At 48.0% G+C, this 18,115-nt stretch overlaps 1 protein-coding gene across 1 annotated transcript in view; it reads right to left on the reverse strand.

Annotated features, from left to right (window-relative positions):
• The window catches only part of LOC140428188 (lysosome-associated membrane glycoprotein 1-like), a 40,027-nt gene extending 23,130 nt beyond the window's left edge, over positions 1–16,897 (reverse strand). Inside the window, exons 1-2 of the mRNA XM_072514359.1 lie at positions 16,709–16,897; positions 1,620–1,738 (exon numbers count right to left, since the gene is read on the reverse strand). Of these exons, the coding sequence (XP_072370460.1) occupies positions 1,620–1,738; positions 16,709–16,748 (159 nt within the window). The 5' untranslated portion in view covers positions 16,749–16,897. The remainder of the gene's footprint in view (positions 1–1,619; positions 1,739–16,708) is intronic.
• Between the last annotated feature and the right edge of the window lie 1,218 nt (positions 16,898–18,115).

Here is an 18,115-nt window from a genome sequence, read left to right on the forward strand (position 1 = left end):
GACTAAACTACAATCTTCTACACTTCCTGGGTCCGTATCCTTCTATTCCCATCCTATTCATATATTTGTCAAGATGCCCCTTAAATGTCCCTATCGTCCCTGCTTCCACTACCTCCTCCGGTAGCGAGTTCCAGGCACCCACTACCCTCTGCGTAAAAAACTTGCCTCGTACATCTACTCTAAACCTTGCCCCTCTCACCTTAAACCTATGCCCCCTAGTAATTGACCCCTCTACCCTGGGGAAAAGCCTCTTGACTATCCACTCTGTCTACGCCCCTCATAATTTTGTAGACCTCTATCAGGTCTCCCCTCAACCTCCTTCGTTCCAGTGAGAACAAACCGAGTTTATTCAATCGCTCATGATTAAATTTAGCTTGCAATCAGTCTGGTTGTCGTCTATGGTACAATTTCCAATGCCGGGATATCCTTGCTGCGGCATTTGGAACTGGACACAGGTGGAGCTGTACCCATACCTGTGCAGATTAAGCTCTGAAGGTAGCAAAGCAGTCAATAAGGTATATAAAATTCCCAGCTTTCTAAGGCAGAGTATAAAAGTTAGAATAAAATAGAATCCCTATAGTACAGAAAGAAGCCATTTGGCCCATTGAGTCTGCACCGACCCTCCAAAAGACTACCCTACATTGATCCTATTCCCGGCCGGTAAACTCAACCCAAGGGGAATTTAGCATGTTATGCTAAACGTGTAAAAACACTAGTTTGCCCCCAGCAGGGGTACTGCATCCAATTCTGGACAGCACACTTCAGGAAGAATGTGAAAACATTAGAGACCATACAGAAGAGATTTACTCAGATGGTTCCAAAGGATGAAGACTTCCAATTAAATGGAAAGTTACAAAGCGTAAATAAAAAGAATGGCTGAGTGGGCAATAACTAGAGGACACAGATTTAAGGTGAAGTGATTAAGATTTGGAATACATTGTCTGAGTAGTGGACACCGATACAATAGCAGGACATGCATGAATGAGAAAGATTGCAGGGATATGGGGGAAAAGAGAGGTGGAGATAACTAACTTGGTGAGCTGAGTGTCCTCCTTCCATGCTGTAGTATTATTTAATCCAATGATTAGGACCTAGAGGATTTATTACTCTATTTCACCAACTATAAGTGAAAGATTCAACTGTCTGTTCAACACTGCATGCTGCATTTCAGTAAGCTATCCACCAATATCCCATGGACTCGTGTTGCCTTTTGTAGCCTCTGGTCAATTAGTTTCTAATTATCATTCCTCCTGTTAATATTTCCCAGAAAGTACTCAATATCTGAAGAGAGCCAAGCGCATCAAACTTGCCCTGAAGGTAAACACAAACAGTTCAGCAAGTCAAAGGACATTTCAGTTAGTTGAAGTGCAATCCAAGCAATTGGTTAGATTTTAAACACTATCCAGTACTGCACATTAATACTCAATTCTGTTATTTTCAAAACACAGAATATCGCTCTGTATCCACTTTGACAAAAATCAAATTAATTTTCTGTTCACCAACACCTTTTGTGAGCTTTTGTTACATTTTGTGTAGGCGATTAGTGGATGTGAATTTTAATCATCTTGAGAGCAGGAGACAGAGATTGAGAGCCAAATGGAAGTAATTATGTTACTCACCTCCTTTTTAGCAGTGGTTTCGTAGTTGACGGAAAAGTTGGCTGATAATTCAGCCAGCAAGCATATTTTACTTCCATCTTTCACCTCAAATCTCTTCACTAATGCAACCTGTAAAAAACCTGCACAAAGAACATTTTGCAATTAAAAAAGGAAAACATTGAAACACTCACTAGAAACAAATACTTGCTAACGTTCACTCAATAGAAAGTAACATATTTGAGGAAAGTTGTTGTGATGTTGATGGCAGTTCAGAGGAAGTTCACTAGGTTCATTCCAGAGGTGAGGGGTTTGCATATGAAGAGATATTGAACAGTTTAGGCCTAAACTCTCTAGAGTTTAGAAGAATGAGGGGAGATCAAATTGAGGTATACAAGATAATAAAAGGTATCAATAAAGTAGACGTGGAGTGGATGCTCCCCCTTGTGGGGCATTCTAACAAGAGGTCATAGTCTTAGGATAAGAGGTAGCAAATTTAAAAGAGTTGAGGAGAAACTACTCCCAAAGGGTTGTGAATCTGTGGAATTTGCTACCCCAGAGTGCAGTGGGTGGGACAGTGAGTAAACTTGAGGAGTTAGACAGATTTTTAATTGGTAATGGGTTGAAGGATATTGGAGAACGGGAAGAACGGTGGAGTTAAGCCAGGTTGAGATCAGCCATGATTGAATGGCAGAGCAGACACGATGTGTCAAATTGCCTAATTCTGCTCCTATATTTTATGAATTTATGGACTTTTGAAACCCAGATCTGCTGTAAACACCGAAGGTTCAGTAACACCACCGCTTTATTTCTAAAAGGAGATAACTCACACGGTCCTCTCATCTGCTCGGACAACAGTACAACCCAACAATCTTACAATAGAATCCCCGTATGACCTAAAATGGACAAGTGTAATATTTTATGTGACTGCTTCTTCAATTTCTCTAAACAGTTAACATTTTGCAAAGCACATAACAAATTATTTCACAGCAAACATGTACCGACCACGAATGGATTGTTTAGATGACTTAAACAAGCCTCCTGTTACTTCAGAATATGAGCCAATGATAGAATTCTAATACACCATAATCAGTAACTGCTTAGTCTGACTATTGTCACAAGTAGGCTTACATTACCACTGCAATGAAGTTACTGTGAAAAGCCCCTCGTCGCCACATTCCGGCCCCTGTTCGGGTACACAGAGGGAGAATTCAGAATTCTCAGCTGGTACAGGAATTAAACCCGCGCTGCTGGCATTGTACTGTATCACAAAACCAGCTGTCTAGCCCACTGAGCTAAGCCAGCCTTCTATAAATATGATGGATGGAATACTCTCTTGCCTGGAAGGGTGCAACTCCAACAACATTTAAGAAGCTCAACACTATCCAGGACAAAGCAGCCCACTTGGTTGGCACCCATCCACCATCTGTACAATGGCTACAAAATGCACTGCAGCAGCTCTCAAAACTCCTTCGACAGCATCTTCCAAACCTGCAACCTCTACCACCTAGAAGGGCTAGAGCTGCAGATGCATAGCAGCTGCGAGTTCCCCTCCAAGTCACACATCGTCTTGACTTGGACATATATTGCCATTCCTTCACTGGTGCTGGGTCAAAAACCTGGAACTCCCTCCCTCACCACAGTGTAGATGTATCCACACACAATGTGGTAGATCATGATGGCAGCTCACTAGCACCTTCTCAAGAGCAATTAGGAATGGGCAACACAGTAAATGCCGGCCTTGCCAGTAACGCTTGCATCCTGCAACTGAATTAAAAAGAATTTCAGACTTTGTTTTCCTGAAATATTTACAACTCTCTTCAAAACTAATTGCCTTCAGTCTTCTCAGTTCAGAGCCCGTCTCTACCTGTACCTCTCATTCCTTTCTGCCCCCACCTTCAGAGAAAACAGCAATCAAAAACCCTGATGAAATGTTGGCCCTCATCTTAGACAAGCTGGATTACAATAGAGAGGAAGCTATTCTCTGGTTGTATAAAGTCTTGGTCGGACCTCATCTGGAGTACAGTACTGGATTACACCTCAGGAAAGATATAATAGCAATGGGAGTGTGTGCGCATGTTCAGCTTAGATTCACCAAATACCATTGGTTAGAAATAACATTGTGAGAATGGGTTGTTTACAGTAGTTTGATTTCCCTGTAGTAAAGAAGATTGAGAAAGTGATCTAGTCAAGTTGTTGAAAATGTTTAAAAATTTAATAGGGGGTGGATATATATATATTCTAAAAACAAATTGCCATGACCAGACCAAGGTGAAGAATATTAGAGCCAGGACATTTAGGGCTTGGGCCATTTCATTACATTAAAGGCGCTATATAAATATAAGTTGTTGTTGTTCATTTATTAACTGCCCTCTAACCTCAGATCTTATTTTATAAAAAAGACAGCATTCATTAATTTCCTGGCAAATCTTCAGTAAGAAGATTTAGCTTGTACCCTCCTATTTCTCATCTATATGCTACCCCATCATCCAAAATCATTGTATTATTTTTCCTCTCACAGTGATGACACCCAGCTCTTCCTCGCCCCAACTCTCACGACCCTTCCATTATTGCTAGATTCTCAGACTTCTTTTCCAACATCTAGTACTGGATAAGCATAAATTTCTCCCAATTTCTCTTTCCAAGGGTGAGTGAACTGTAGGAATTCTATGAATTAACTACTTGGAAGGCTGAAGCCATTGTTTTTGGTCCCTATTCCAAAGTTCATTCCCTAGCTACCAATTCCATTCCGCGCCCCCCCCCCCCCCCCCCACACCACCCCACAATCTCAAACTATTCTTAATTTTAGTACTGCATTGACCCTGAGATAAGCTTCTGATTTTATATGTTATTTCGTCAAAGGTGTTGTATAAATATAAGTTGCTGTTGATGAAAGTCAAAAGATCCTCAAACGCAAGTATAATGTTTGCCAGGAGAACAATTCAAAACACTGCTCTACAGCAAGTTGTATATGGAAACATTAAACAGAAGGCAATAACATACTGTGAATCAAGTGGAACCGTGATTAGCCAACTTACATGGATGGTTTGTCACAATGACTTCCTTGAAGAAACTGTTGAAGAGATTGTCATCCTTACAAATGGTAAATAACTTGTACTTGGTGTCTGCAACAGTGGGATCCAAAGGCTTTACAAGGAAGAATTATTTAGACTGTCAAGTCGGAATACTTTAAGGTTGCAGAAGAGTAGCAAAACAGGTAGTTAATGATACCTGTTGTGATAAAGAGGAAGTGTAAGGAGTGATGGCCATTTTACTAATGATAGAGAGAAAGCCAGAATCTGTAAATTGAAAGGCGTTAGGATGGAGCTCTAGGTGAGTCACTGAGGGATTTGTAACAGAGCACGAGGATTTTAAAGTCCAATGTTGAAGAACAGGATGTCAGTGAGAGTGACGGTCAAATTCGACTTTAAAATGTAGCCAGCAGAGTTTTGGAGTTTTTGCAATTAGTGTAGGATGGAGTTCAGGAGGATAATGAAGGTGGCACAGGAAAAATAGAGCTTATGTTAACCAAAGCATGGATAAGTGTTGCAACTACGGGCAGCACTGCTGTCTCATGACGCCAAGGATCCGGGTTCGAACCCGGCCCCGGGTCACTGTCCGTGTGAAGTTTACACATTCTCCCAGTGTCTGCGTGGGTCTCACCCCCACAACCCAAAGATGTGCAGGGTAGGTGTATTGGCCATGCTAAATTGCCCCTTAACTGGGAAAAAAATGAATTGGGTACTCTAAATTTTTTTTTAAAGTGTTGCAACTATAATGGGAGCATATTATAAAGGTAGCCTTAGTTTGCTCAAGATCAAACAGTACACAAGAAGTTTTATTGAGCTCTACTTCAGCAGCCAGACAACCACGGAATGGAATCAGCATCTAGGCAGTTATTGCAGATGCTAGTAAGACATCGTTAATCTTTCCAGAATTTAATTGTCTCATCAACAACTTGATAACTATGCCCATGCATTATCTCATGAACAATTTGAAATTAGGACATGCAGATATTGTCACAATGCCAGAGAACCAACATTTCTCCATGGCTAATAGGGAGCTAACATTCTCCAGCCAGAGAATCTGGAAAGCAGTAGTAGAAAAAATTTGTCTCACATGAGAAGTTTTTGAATATCTGAACTCTGCAACTGATATGCCTGCAATGAAAACCTAAGAGAAATACTGAAAAAAACAGCAAATGGCCTGAATGCATAAAGCAATCAAAGGACAAGTTTTTCCTCGCATGATTTCAAAACACTGCTTCCATGATTACAAGATTTACAGAAGATGCACAACCAGTGGCATTTTGCTAAATTTGAAACTGGAGGGATTTTCTTGGTGAAAATAAGACAACATTAAAATATAAAAGCAAAATACTGCCAGAAATCAAAAACAGAATATGTAGTAAATACTCAACAGGTCAGGCAGCATCAGTAGAGAGAAAAACAGACGTAATGTTTCAGGTGGATGGCCCTTCAACAGGACATCAAAATGGATGTTCTTGAGATCCACACAGCTAAGCCGTCATCAGGAATAAATGGCTGAAGCAGAAAATATTCTGAGGGAGCTTGGCAGGTAACATGTTGAGAAGATATTTTCTCTTGTGGATGAATCTAGAACCAGTTTCAAAATAAGGGGTCTCCAATTTAAGACAAGAGATGAGGAGGAATTTCTACTCTCAAGGACTGCTAAACTTTGGAATTCTCTTCCCCAGACGGAAGGGGAGGCTGGCTTATTGAATATATTCAAAGCTCGAGTTAGACAGATAAAAAAATATATATCTTTATTCAAGACCTTTTACATGTACACATGAAAATATCAGAAGACCAACACATCAACATGAACAGAAACCACAAATCCCCAACCTCCCCGATACCAACACCCCACCTTTCTAATCTTATCCCCTTATCCCACCGCCCCCCCAGCTGACCTCTCAATCCATTTGGAAGAAATCAACCCCCTTATCCCACCGCCCCCCCAGCTGATCTCTCAATCCATTTGGAAGAAATCAATGAACAGTTTCCACCTCCGGGTGAACCCCTCCTCTGATCACCGCAAAGCAAACATGACCTTGGAGGTCACTCACCCATAACCCTGCCTTCGGCAGCTCCAAGTCCCACCAACAGAACAAAACCCGTCTCCAGGCTTATCAGAGATGCAAGGGCCAATACAATAGCCTCTCTCCCCAGCTGGACTCCCAGATCTGCCGACACACCGGATGGGGCCACCTCCGCACCCAGAATCTCAGACATAACATCAGAGAACATCTTTTTTTTTCTTTTCTTTTCATGTACTTAATGATCTGTTGAGCTGCTGGCATGAAAATACTTTTCACTGTACCTCGGCACACGTGACAATAAACAAATCCAATCCAATCTAACACCTGCCAGAACCCCCTCAGCTTTGGACACGCCCAAAACATGTGGTGTGATTCATGAGCCCCCCCGCCTGCACACCATCCACACCGATCCTCCAACCTGCAAAGAACCGGCTCATCCTCGCAACCTTCCTGTAGACCCTATACACCTCCGTAAACTGGATGAGGCTGAACCTCACACACGACAAGGACACGTTGACCCTCTGCAAGGCCTCTTTCCAAGTCCCTCACATCCCCTCCCAACTCCTCCTCCCATTTGCGCTTAATCTCCTCCAATGGGAAACCCTCCCTTCCCATCAATATATCATTCTCCGACGACAACCTGTCCTGCAACATTGGAAGCAACAGCCCCAGGAAGGACAGCATCTCTCTCCTCACGAAATCGCTCACCTGCAGATACCTAAAACCATTCCCTCTCGGCAACTCATACATTTCCTCCCACTCCTCCAGATCTGCAAACTTGCCCCCTATGAACAAGTCCCTAAGTACACTATCCCGACCTGCCACCGCCCTTGGAACCTCGCAGGCACAGATCTATGGCTGTCACATATCAGTCCCCACAGCGACATGCCCTCCAGCCCGAAATGCTGGCTACTGGCTCCACACTCGCAAAGTCGAAACCACCACTGGGCTCACGGAGTGCCAGCGAGAATGGAAGAAGCGCCCTCAAACTCATCACCCTACAAAACAACGCCTACATCCGCCCCCACACCGATCCCTCCTCCACCTTTCATTTCCTCACAATTATAATGTTCGCCGCCCAATAACAATTTATCAAATTCGGCAACACCAGCCTCTCCCCCCCCCCCCTCCATAAACACCCACCTCACCCATAGGGTCTTCCCCAACCACACAAACCTCCAGATTATCCCGTTCACCTTCCTGAAAAAGGACTTGGGAACAAAGATCCATTGCAGTTCGGCTATCACCGGAACCGGTCCACAGCAAATGCTATCTCCCTGGCTCTACAATAAACACTCGAACACCTCGACAACAAGGGCACCTACGCGAGACTGCTGTTCATAGACTACAGCTCCGCCTTCAACACCATTATCCCGACAAGACTTATAACCAAACTCTGCAATCTTGGACTTGACCCCTCCCTGCGCAGCTGGATCCTTGACTTCCTCACCAACAGACCGCAATCTGTGAGGATAGGCAACAGCATCTCCTCCACAATAGTCCTCAATACCGGGGCCCGCAAGGATGTGTGCTCAGTCCTCTTCTGTACTCCCTATATACACATGACTGTGTGGCACGATTTAACTCCAACTCAACCTATAAGTTCGTGGATGATATGACTGTGGTGGATCGTATCTCAAACAACGACGAATCAGACTACAAAAGGGAGATAAATCATTTGGTTGCATGGTGTACCGAAAACAACCTCTTGCTAAATGTCGGAAAGACCATGGAACTAATCATTGGCTTCAGGAAGCGTAGCACAACAACCCCCCTCCCCCCGCATCAATGGTTCCGAAGTTGATGCAACAGTCAAGAAAGCCCAACAACGTCTCTACTTCCTACGGAAGCTAAAGAAATTCAGCATGTCTGTATCGACTCTCACAAACTTCTACAGATTTGCCATAGAGAGCATCCTATCCGGCTGCATTACAGCTTGGTATGGCAACTGCTTGGCCAAGATCACAAGAAACTGCAGACTTTGGTTAACTCAGCCCAACGCATCACACAAGTTTGCCACCCGCATATTGATTCTGTTTACACCTCCCGCTGCCTCAGGAAGGCAGACAGCATTATCAGAGACCCCTCCACCCAGGCTTTGTCTTCTTCCAGACTCTTCCATCAGGCAGAAGATACAGAAGTCTGAAGACCCGCACATCCAGACTTAGGAACAGCTTCTTCCCCACAGCTACTAGACTCCTCAACGACTATCCCTCTGACTGATCTGTTCCCTGTAAGACACTATTCACGTACGCTGTTCTTGCTCATGTATTTGCTTTGTTTGGCCCCTTTCCTCACTGTAACCAATCACTGTTTGTCGATGTACCATTTGTCAATGTACTCTGTCGATTATTCTTTTTTTTGTCTACTATGTACTGTGTACATTCCCTTGGCCGCAGGAAAATACTTCTCACTGTACTTCGGTACATGCGACAATAAATCAAATCAAAATGGGAAGTTCTGGAATACAGCCATGAACCTGAGCAGCATTGTCATTTTCATCATCTGCAGGCGTCGCGCCCAGCCAGTGACAGCGGCATCACATTCCACCTCATGGGCTGCACGGTAGCACAGTGGGTAGCACAGTTGCTTCACACCTCCAGGGTCCCTGGTTCGATTCCCAGCTTGGGTCACTGTTTGTGTGGAGTCTGCACGTTCTCCCTGTGTCTGCATAGGTTTCCTCCGGGTGCTCCGGTTTCCTCCCACAAGTCCCGAAAGGCTGTTAGGTGAATTGGAGTTTCTGAATTCTCCCTCTGTGTACCCGAACAGGCGCCGGAATGTGGCGACTAGGGGCTTTTCACTGTAACTTCATTGCAGTGTTAATGTAAGCCTATTTGTGACACTAATAAACATTATTAAAATCCACCGTCACACCCTCCACCAGTCGTGCCATGTTCAATTTGTGTAGCTGGACCCAGCTCCGCTCTACCTGGATTCCTAGATACCGAAAACTCACCACCACCATCCAGAATGGCAACTCCTCTAACCTCCTCTCCTGCCCTCGATCATATATCAGGAACACCTCGTTCTTCCCCATGTTCAATTTGTACCCCGAAAAACGGCCAAATTCCCTCAGGATCTTGGTGATTTCCTTCATTGCTGCCCACCAGGTCCGAAATGTGCAACAACAAATCGTCCGCATAGAGCGAAACTGTGCTCAACATCTTCTCCCCCCTCCCCCACCCCTTGCTCAATCCCTTTCCAACCCCTCGATGACCTCAGTGCCATTGCCTTCCCAAATCCCATCTGCTCTTCCCCTATTACCGTCGGCACACAGTCCTCTATTTGTTATGCCAGCACCTTCGGCAACAACTTTGCAAAGACATTAAGCAGTGATATCGGGCGGTACGATCCACACTGCTCCGGGTGCATATCTTTCTTCAAAATCAGAGCGATGGAAGCCTGCGACAATGTGGGGGGTGCTCCCTCCTATCCCTTGCCTCATTGTGCATCCTCTCTAGCAGCTACACACCAAACATTTTGTAAAGCTGGGAACCCGCTCTCCCCAGGGCTTCCCCTGCCTGCATTGCTCCTACGCCATCCATCATCTCCCTCAACCCAATCGGGACCCCCAGTCCCTGCACCCTCTCCTCCTCCACCTTGGGGAACTCCAACCCGTTCAGGAACCCCCCCCCTCCCCCAACCAGGCAGGGGCTCCAACTCGTACAGCCTCCAATAGAAGGCCCCAAACACCCCATTCACCCCCTCTGGGTCCGTCACCACCGTACCGCTCTCATTCCTCATCCTGCCAATCTCCCTTGCCGCTGCCTGCTTCCTTAGATAATGGGTCAGCATCCTACTTGCCTTTCCCCCGTACTCATACACTGCCCCTCTGCAACCGCCCTACCACCTTTCCCGTAGACACTAACCCTAACTCCAGCTGGAGCCATTGCCTCTCCTTCAACACCCCATCTCTGGCGCCACCGAGTAACTCCGATCCACTCTCAGTATCGCCTCTACCAGCCTTGTTTTCTCCTCTCATCCCACCCTCTCCCTATGTCACAGAATTTACAGTGCAGAAGGAGGCCATTCGGCCCATTGAGTCTGTATCGGCCCTTGGAAAAGAGCACCCAGCCTAAGCCCGCACCTCCATCTCACACTCCCACTCTATCCCCGTAACCCCACCTTACGTTACCTTTTTTGGACGCTAAGGGCAATTTAGCATAGCCAATCCACCCATGCCTGCACATCTTTGGACTATGGGAGGAAACCGGAGCACCCGGAAGATCCCCACGCAGACACGGGGAGAACGTGCAGACTCCGCACAGACAGTGACCCAAGCCGGGAATCGAACCTGGGATCCTGGCGCTGTGAAGCCATTGTGCTAACCACCATGCTACCGTGCTGTCCAAATGTGCCAGGATCGAAATAAATTCACCCTTAATTAACTGCCCCCACAGCGTGGCAGCTGTGACCTCAATCAGCTCCACATAGCCCCAAACGGCAGCCCTCACCCTCATCAGCTAACAGCCCCAAATCTAACCGCCATTGTGACCATTGGGCCTCCCCCCGAACCACCCAATGAGGCGCGTGGTCAGAACCATAAATCGCCGAGTAATCCAAGTCTACCACCTCCACCTTATCCATCACAAAGAAATCGATCCGGGAGTACACCCGGGCAACATGTGAGAAGTACAAGAACTCCTTCTCCCTCGCCTCCCAAACCTCCACGGGTCGGGTCACCGCCACTCCCCTCAATATGATCCATGAATCCCCGCAACTTCCTAGCCACTGCTGACAACATTGATGACCGGTCCAACCTCAGATCTAGGACCATATTGGAATCCCCATAACCAGCCTGTGTGTCTTCAGGTCTAGTATCCGCCCGAACACCCACCTCATGAAGTCCACATCATCCCAATTCAGGGCATAAACGTTCACCAGGACTACCTCACCTCCAATTTCTCACTGACCATCACATACCTACCCCTGGATCAGCCACAATGCCCTCCCACCTCAAACGCCACTCCTTATTAACCAACACCACCACCCCCTCGTCTTCATATCTAACCCAGAGTGAAATACCTACCCCACCATCCCTTCCTCAGCCTCGTCTGATCCCCCAACTTCAGGTGCATCTCCTGCAAGAACACAACGACCGCCATCAAACTCGTCAGATGCGCAAAAACACGTGGTCAATTAACCGGTCCATTCAGTCCTCTCACGTTCCACGTGACCAGCCTGGCCAGGGGGCTCCCCGCCCCCCTCCCCTGCCAATCAGCCATACACCTTTTTAAGCCGATCCCCAGTTTGCTCATGTACCTCTCCAGGCTCACCCCCAGATGTCCGCCGCCATCTCTCCTTTCCTAACTGCGCCACACCAACCACACGCATGTCAGCAACATCCCCCTACGACACAGCCAAACAAAGAACCAAACCGTTTCCTCTCCTCCACATCTTCCTCCTGACAACCCCCCACTTTACTCCCGTTAACTAGCCCGCCCAGGTAGCATGGTGACCCCTGCCCAAGGCCTCTGACTTCCCCTCACCATCCACCCCTCTCCTCCCAACCACCAACAAAGAAAAACAAAAGGCACACTCACCATCTCCGCTCCCCCATCATGACCTGTCCCAATCCTCCACCCAAAATGCACCACAATTTAACATAGAACTCCTCTCCAAAATCCTCACACTCCTCCCAGTCCACGGTCTCTCATAAAGTCGATCGTCTCCTCCGGCAAGTCAAAATAATTGATGCGATATCCGCAAGCGGGCAGGGCACAACACCACGAACTTCACCTCCTTCTTGTAGAGGTCGGCCTTTATCCGATTATACCCGGCCCTCCACTTGGCCACCTCTGCACCCAGGTCTGGTAAATCCACAGCTCACTCCTCTCCCAGGTGCACTTTTTGGTCTGCCTCACCTACCTCAAGATCTTCTCTTTTTCCAGGAACCGATACAGCCTCGCCCCCATCGCCCTCGGCAGCTCTCCCACCTGCGGCCTCCTCCTCAGCACCCTGTGCGCCCGATCCACCTTGAGGGGACGATCAAAGGCCCCCTTCCCCATCAGCTTCTCCAACATGCTCGTCAAAAACGTGGTGGCCTCCGCACCTTCGGGCATTCCAACGATCCTCAAATTCGGTCTCCTGAACCGGTTCTCAAGCTCCTCCAGCTTCTCTCCCTGCCTTTTCTGGCTGCTCATCACCATCCCCATCTCCAGCGAGGTCAGCCAATCCTCATGCTTAACCACCAACTCCTCCACCTTCTGAATCGCCAGGCCCTGAGCCTCTGCTCCACCCGCTCGATCACAGTCCTAAGCGGCACCGGCATCATGGCCAAATAGGCCTCTTTCCTCTGCTGCTGGAATTTGCCATTTAGGAATTCCACCAGCTGCTCCATTGACCACTGGGAGGGCACCACTGCCCCCTTGTCCTCCGCCATTTTCACCTGTGGCGCTTCGCAAAAACATTCCTGCTCTAGTTGCTCTCTCTTCCTTGTGGCACTCCTCGTCCGATGAACCATACACCAGCCCTACCAGATAAGTATTACCTTCCCTGGGCACCTTTTGCCCTCAAACACCACACAATTTGGGTGGGGAAGGACTGAAACAATCATAGATTTATCAAACTGAAGATCAGATAGCATTCTCCCAGTTCTCAACAGGATCACATAAGAGAATCAGATACATTTCCATTCCTGAAACGATTGCTTGGGTAAACAATTTTGACTTCTGTGAACACCTATTTAACTAACATGAAGACCATCATGAATATTGACCCGAGTGACCAGATACCAGAGGGTAATGGATATATGTAAAATTGCATCATAAGATGTTAACAGTCAGAAAATGTATTGACAGGGAATTAACATAAAATGTATATAGTATTGTTAGTTTACACAAAGGTAAATTAGCATCAAAACAGAGACTCAGGAGATTGAGTACTGGTTCGTATTACTACATGGTTCAAAATGGAGGTGTTACAACGGAGCATTAAACCAAATTGAACCCAATTAAGTCTGTTTTTTGATCCAATTTTTTCTTGGCACACTATAGATCTTTAACCTTCAAAGGTATCTGTCTCTGCAAGCTTATACGAAATATAATTTAGCATGAACGCCTCTTATACTGTACTTATCCCAATTTAAGTTTGTGTTTTACCTACTCACTTCTGAACTGGATTGTTACAGAATAGTGCAGAAGAGGCCCTTCAGCCCATTGAGTCTACAATGACGCATAAAAAACTGACCTGCCTACCTAATCCCATTTGCAGCACTTGGCCCATAGCCTTGAATGTTATGACGTGCCAAGTACATTTTAAAGGATGTGAGGCAACCTGCAATAATACAATTCCTGAGCTTGCGATATCCCAGAATTCTGTTAAATTTATAATTTCACACTCTCAAGATCCGAAGTACACATTTATGAAAGGCATTTATCCAGCTCAGCAAGAACAATTGCTCTTCTGACCATGTAGTTAACAATACCTCACTCGTGATCGCTGTGCTTGTTTGTCAAATAATGGTACAATGTTTCATGGAGAAATTTCTCACACAATTGGTTAAGACAGTCTCCAGCTTCTGAACTTCAAACTACCGATTGTGTACTTAACGGCAACAAGGTCCGTTATTAGCAAATGCTCAGCATTAGAAGTACAACTTAGAGGTGAAAACCATTACATTACAAATAACCATTTGCAGTGCCCTAGATAGAAAAACAAACTCCTTAGAGTAAATGAGAAAGCGAAAAGCCTAGAACTAAAGCCAGAAACAAAAAACTCCAGCAAGTTAGTTAAACACAATTTATCCCTCAAGAAATCCAGGCTGGCATTTCTTAATTAACCAGCATTTATTCATGTGACTATTAATGTTGTCCCTAACACTGAAGTTAAACCTATTGGCCTATAGTTGCTGGGCTTACCTTTACCCCTTCAAATTTTGTAATTTTGCAGTCCGCTGGCACCACCCAAGTCTAGGGAAGTCTGAAAAATTATGGTCAGTGCACCTGCAATTTTCACTCTCACTTCCCTCAGTAGCCTTGAACGCTTCTCATCAGATTAACTTTACGTATAAATGACCTACCAAGTATCATCTCCTCATCAACCCATCTAGTGTCTGAATCACCTCATTTTTAATAATAATAATCCTTTTTGCCATGTTTTGGGTCCAGACAGATGCCAAGCCCTCTATCTACACATGTAAATCCCCTTTTTGGTCCCTAATAGGCTCTAGAGCCATTTGTTAATACCGTTTTGCTATTTAAATGACGTGGAAGCTTGTGAGATTCCCTTTTACATGAGCTGCAAGGCACTTTTCATACACCCTCCTAGCTTCCTCACCTCCCCTCTGAACCTTCAATATTCAACCTGGTTCTCAAAGTTCTGAGAACGACACAGGGTATCAGGATTCCCTAGCCATCCAAAAGGACATCGGGAACAGGGGCTCCCCCTCCATATCACACCGGGTTTAAGGTTCCCCTCCCACCCACTCCCAGATCACACCAGGTGTAATGGTTTCTCCCTCCCCCAGATCACACTGGGTATGATGGCTTGCCGTCCCTCCCAGATCACACTGGGTGTAATGGTTCCCCCTCGCCCCCCCCAGATCACACTGGGTGTGATGGCTCCCACTCACCCCCAGATCACACTGGGTGTGATTGCTCCCCCTCCACCCCGGATCACACTGGGCGTGATGACTCCCCCTCCCTCCCAGATCACACTGGGTGTGATGGCTCCCCCGCCAGCCCCGATCACACTGGGCGTGATGACTCCCCCTCCCTCCCAGATCACACTGGGCGTGATGGCTCCCCCTCCACCCCCGATCACACTGGGCGTGATGGCCCCCTCTACTCCCCAGATCACATTGGCGTGATGGCTCCCCCTCACCCCCAGATCTCACTGGGAGTGGTGACTCTCCCTCACCCACAGACCACACTGGGCGTGATGGCTCCCCGTCCCCCCCAGATCACACTGGGCGTGATGGCTCCCCCTCCACCCCCCGATCACACTGGGCGTGAAGGCTCCCCCTCCACCCCCCGATCACACTGGGCGTGATGGCTCCCCCTCCCTCCCAGATCACATTGGACGTGATGGCCCCCCCTCCCCCAGATCACATTGGACGTGATGGCTCCCCCTCCCCCAGATCACATTGGGCGTGATGGCTCCCCCTCCCCCCCAGATCACATTAGGCGTGATGGCTCCCCCTCCACTCCCCGGTTCACATTGGGCGTGATGGCTCCCCCTCACACCCAGATCACATTAGGCGTGATGGCTCTCCCTCCACCCCCGTTCACACTGGGCGTGATGGCTTCCCCTCCCGCCCAGATCATATTGGGCGTGATGGCTCCCCCTCCCCCCCAGATCACATTAGGCGTGATGGCTCCCCCTCCACCCCCAGATCACATTGGGCGTGATGGCTCCCCCTCAGATCACACTGGGCGTGATGGCTCCCCGTCCCCCCCCAGATCACACTGGGTGTGATGGCTCCCCGTCCCCCCCCAGATCACAGATGTGATGGCTCCCCCTCACCCCCAGATCACAGATGTGATGGCTCCCTCTCCTCCCCCGCCCCCCCCCCCCCAGATCACACTGGGCGTGATGGCTCCCCCTCACTCCCAGATGTGATGGCTCCCCTTCACCCCCAGATCACAGATGTGATGGCTCACCCTCCCCCACCCACCAGTTTACAAGAGGTCTGATGTCCCCCTTCCCCAACAGACACCCAGATCACACCAGGTCTGATGTCCTCCCTCAGGCCAAGATCATACCGGGCGTGATGGTTTCCCCTACACCCCCTCACTCTCAGCTTACACCAGGTGTGATTGATCCTCCTCCCATCGTCACACCAGGTGTGATGGATCCTTCTCCCCCTCCTTCCCCAATCCCAGAGCACACCGCGTCTGTTGTAATGTCCTTCGCTCTGGATGGTTCCAGGCCTCACGTGACGAACATCTCACGTGACCACTGGTAACGGTCAGTCCTCGCGCAGCGCTCCCTCCCCACCCCACGCGCGGGGACAGCTCGAGCGGTGCGTGACGCACCCTCCAGCCCTGCTTCTCAACGGAACCTCCGACCGCTCCAGAAGGCCAGGCCGAGGCCTGAAGCCTTTTCTTACCCAGCAACAGCAGAGGGGCCAACAGGCGGTACGAGCTCATGGTGACAGTGGCTGCGGGCAGGGGTGTCGGCGTCTGCACTCTCTCGGGGGTCTCCTCTCCCGTGGGTATCTCGTTCTCCGCTCCCGGCCTCTGGCTGCTCTCTGCCTCGGATCCAGTCCCAAACGCTGCTTGCTCATGTGACCGATTGCATCAGGAGGGGCGGGGCGGCCTCCTGTCAATCACCCAATTTACCGGCCACGCCCCTGCCCAGGCAGCCTGGCCACGCCCCCTTCCCAGAGGCCATTCAGCCCACCCCACCCCTGGTTGCCCCTCTCGCGAAGAGAATCACGCAGCCGGTCTCATTCCCCTCCCTCCAACTGAACATGCCCAAGAACCAGGGCGTCACCCATTTAAAATCACGGGCGAAAAGGGAAAGTGATGTGAGAGAAAAATAATTTTCACGGGGGTGTGGGTGTGGGTGGGGATGAAGTTTGGAACGAACCTCGCACAAGGACGTGGAGGCGGATTCGATCGAGGACTTGGAAAGGAAATTGGGTTGCTAGCTGGAAACACCGTGCAAGATTCTGCAACTAAGGCAGGGGAGTGGGACTAGGTAGGATGCCATTTCAGAGAGCCAGTACAGACTCGACAGGCTGAATGGCCTCCATCTGCACTGCAAAAAATCTGTGATTCATAGTCTAGTTGCTCCCTGCTCTCTCAACCTGTTTAAACTGAATATGCTATAGCGAGACATTCGGCCCGTCCTGTCCCTGCTGCCTCCCTGCAAGAGAGTAACATACCTGGTATGTTGCTCCCTGCCCTCTAATCCTGCTTAACCCAAATATTGCACTTAAGAGAACAGAATCATAGAATGGTTGCAGCACAGCCCATCCTGTACCAGCAAGAGAGTGATTCACCTGGTGCCCCTCCTCACCCTCAAAATCCAATTATTCCCTGCTCACTAATCCTGTTTAACCTCAATACTGTCTCTCTCTCTCTCTCGCTGTTCATGTACCATGCCCGAAGAGAGCATTGGCAAATGCGGACTTGCATGTGTTGGGCCACGGTTATGCTTGGCAAAGTACTACAGTGGTGTGCCATCGCTTCCTGTAGGTTCTGGCTCACTAGGGAACTCTCCCGCTCCTTTCCATAGGCATAAGACTATAGGACCATAAGACATAGGAGCAGAATTAGGCCACTCGGCCCATCAAGTCTGCTCTGCCATTCAAACATGGCTGATATATTCGGATCCCCATTCTCCTGCCTTCTCCCCATACCCCTGATCCCCTCATTAATCAAGAACCTATCTATCTCTGTCTCAGTGACACTCAGTGATTTGGCCTCCACAGCCTTCTGCGGCAAAGAGTTCCACAGATTCACCACCCTCTGGCTGAAGAAATTCCTCCTCATCACTGTTTTAAAGGATC

Source organism: Scyliorhinus torazame, chromosome 8 (assembly GCF_047496885.1).
Source record: "Scyliorhinus torazame isolate Kashiwa2021f chromosome 8, sScyTor2.1, whole genome shotgun sequence".
In the NCBI taxonomy this organism is placed as follows: domain Eukaryota; kingdom Metazoa; phylum Chordata; class Chondrichthyes; order Carcharhiniformes; family Scyliorhinidae; genus Scyliorhinus; species Scyliorhinus torazame.